Source organism: Crocuta crocuta, unplaced genomic scaffold (genome assembly GCF_008692635.1).
Source record: "Crocuta crocuta isolate KB4526 unplaced genomic scaffold, BGI_CrCroc_1.0 scaffold186, whole genome shotgun sequence".
Lineage (NCBI taxonomy): Eukaryota > Metazoa > Chordata > Mammalia > Carnivora > Hyaenidae > Crocuta > Crocuta crocuta.
The window spans coordinates 4,489,076-4,490,046 of NW_027551569.1; the positions used below are offsets into that span (position 1 = coordinate 4,489,076).

The window sequence follows — 971 nt, forward strand, 5'->3', positions numbered from 1 at the left end:
CACGTGAGGGGGCAGCACCTGGCACTTCCGGCAGCCTCCAGGCCCCTCCTCCAGCCCCTGGGCCCACGTCCATTCTGAGCCGTGGCCTCCGGCTGCAGGTGTCCTGGGTGGTGTGTGGTAGCCCTTCTCTGCCAACAGGGGAGGCCTCGCCGGACCGCCCCCAGCTCTGGTGCGCGGCCTTCTGTCTCCAGGCATTGGCCCTTGATCGCCCCCACCCCGCCCGGGGGCTGACCGCTCCCCTCCCCTCCCCTCCGCAGATGTGGACAGCTGTGAGAAGTGGCTGAACTGCAAGAGTGACTTCCTGGCCAAGTACCTGAGTCAGGTGCTGCAGGACCTGCCCAGCTGCCCGTGCGCGTACCCGCTGGAGGCCGTGTACAGCGCCGTGAGCCTGCGGGACGAGCGCCGGGGCCGCAGCTTCCGGTGGAGGGACGCCAGCGGGCCGCGGGAGCACCTGGACGTGTACCAGCCCACGGCGCGCTTCTGCCTGCGCTCGCTGCTGTCCGTGGAGAGCCGCACCCTGGCGGCCCAGCACTGCTGCTACGACGCGGGCAGCCGGCTGCTGACCCGGGGCAAGGGCGCCGGCGCGCCTGACCTCGTCAGCACCGACTTCTCGCCTGAGCTGCACTTCAAGGTGGACACGCTGCCCTGGATCCTCTGTAAGGGGGACTGGAGCCGCTACCACGCCGTGCGGCCTCCCAACAATGGCCGCGCCTGCGCGGACAACCCTCCCGAGGAGGAGTACCTGGCCCAGTTGCAGGAGGCCAAGCAGTACTAACTGGGGGGCTGCTGTTCTGGAGAAGCTGCCCCTGCAGACCCATCGCTCTGCCTCTGCCCAGACCCCGCGAGGCCGGCCTGCCTGTGGAACCAAGGCAGGTCAGCACCTCGGGTGTCGGTGTGGGGCTGAGGACGAGATCGAGGGGTGTACAGAGCCTAGGCTGAGGAGGGAGCTCAGTCCCCAAGGCTTCTGGCTG

At 69.4% G+C, this 971-nt stretch overlaps 1 protein-coding gene across 1 annotated transcript in view; it reads left to right on the forward strand.

The window, feature by feature from the left end:
- ISM2 (isthmin 2) overlaps nt 1-971 on the forward strand; it is a 16,862-nt gene that overhangs the window by 14,428 nt on the left and 1,463 nt on the right. The window contains exon 7 of the mRNA XM_077750643.1: nt 258-873. Within this exon, the coding sequence (XP_077606769.1) occupies nt 258-775 (518 nt within the window). The 3' untranslated portion in view covers nt 776-873. The remainder of the gene's footprint in view (nt 1-257; nt 874-971) is intronic.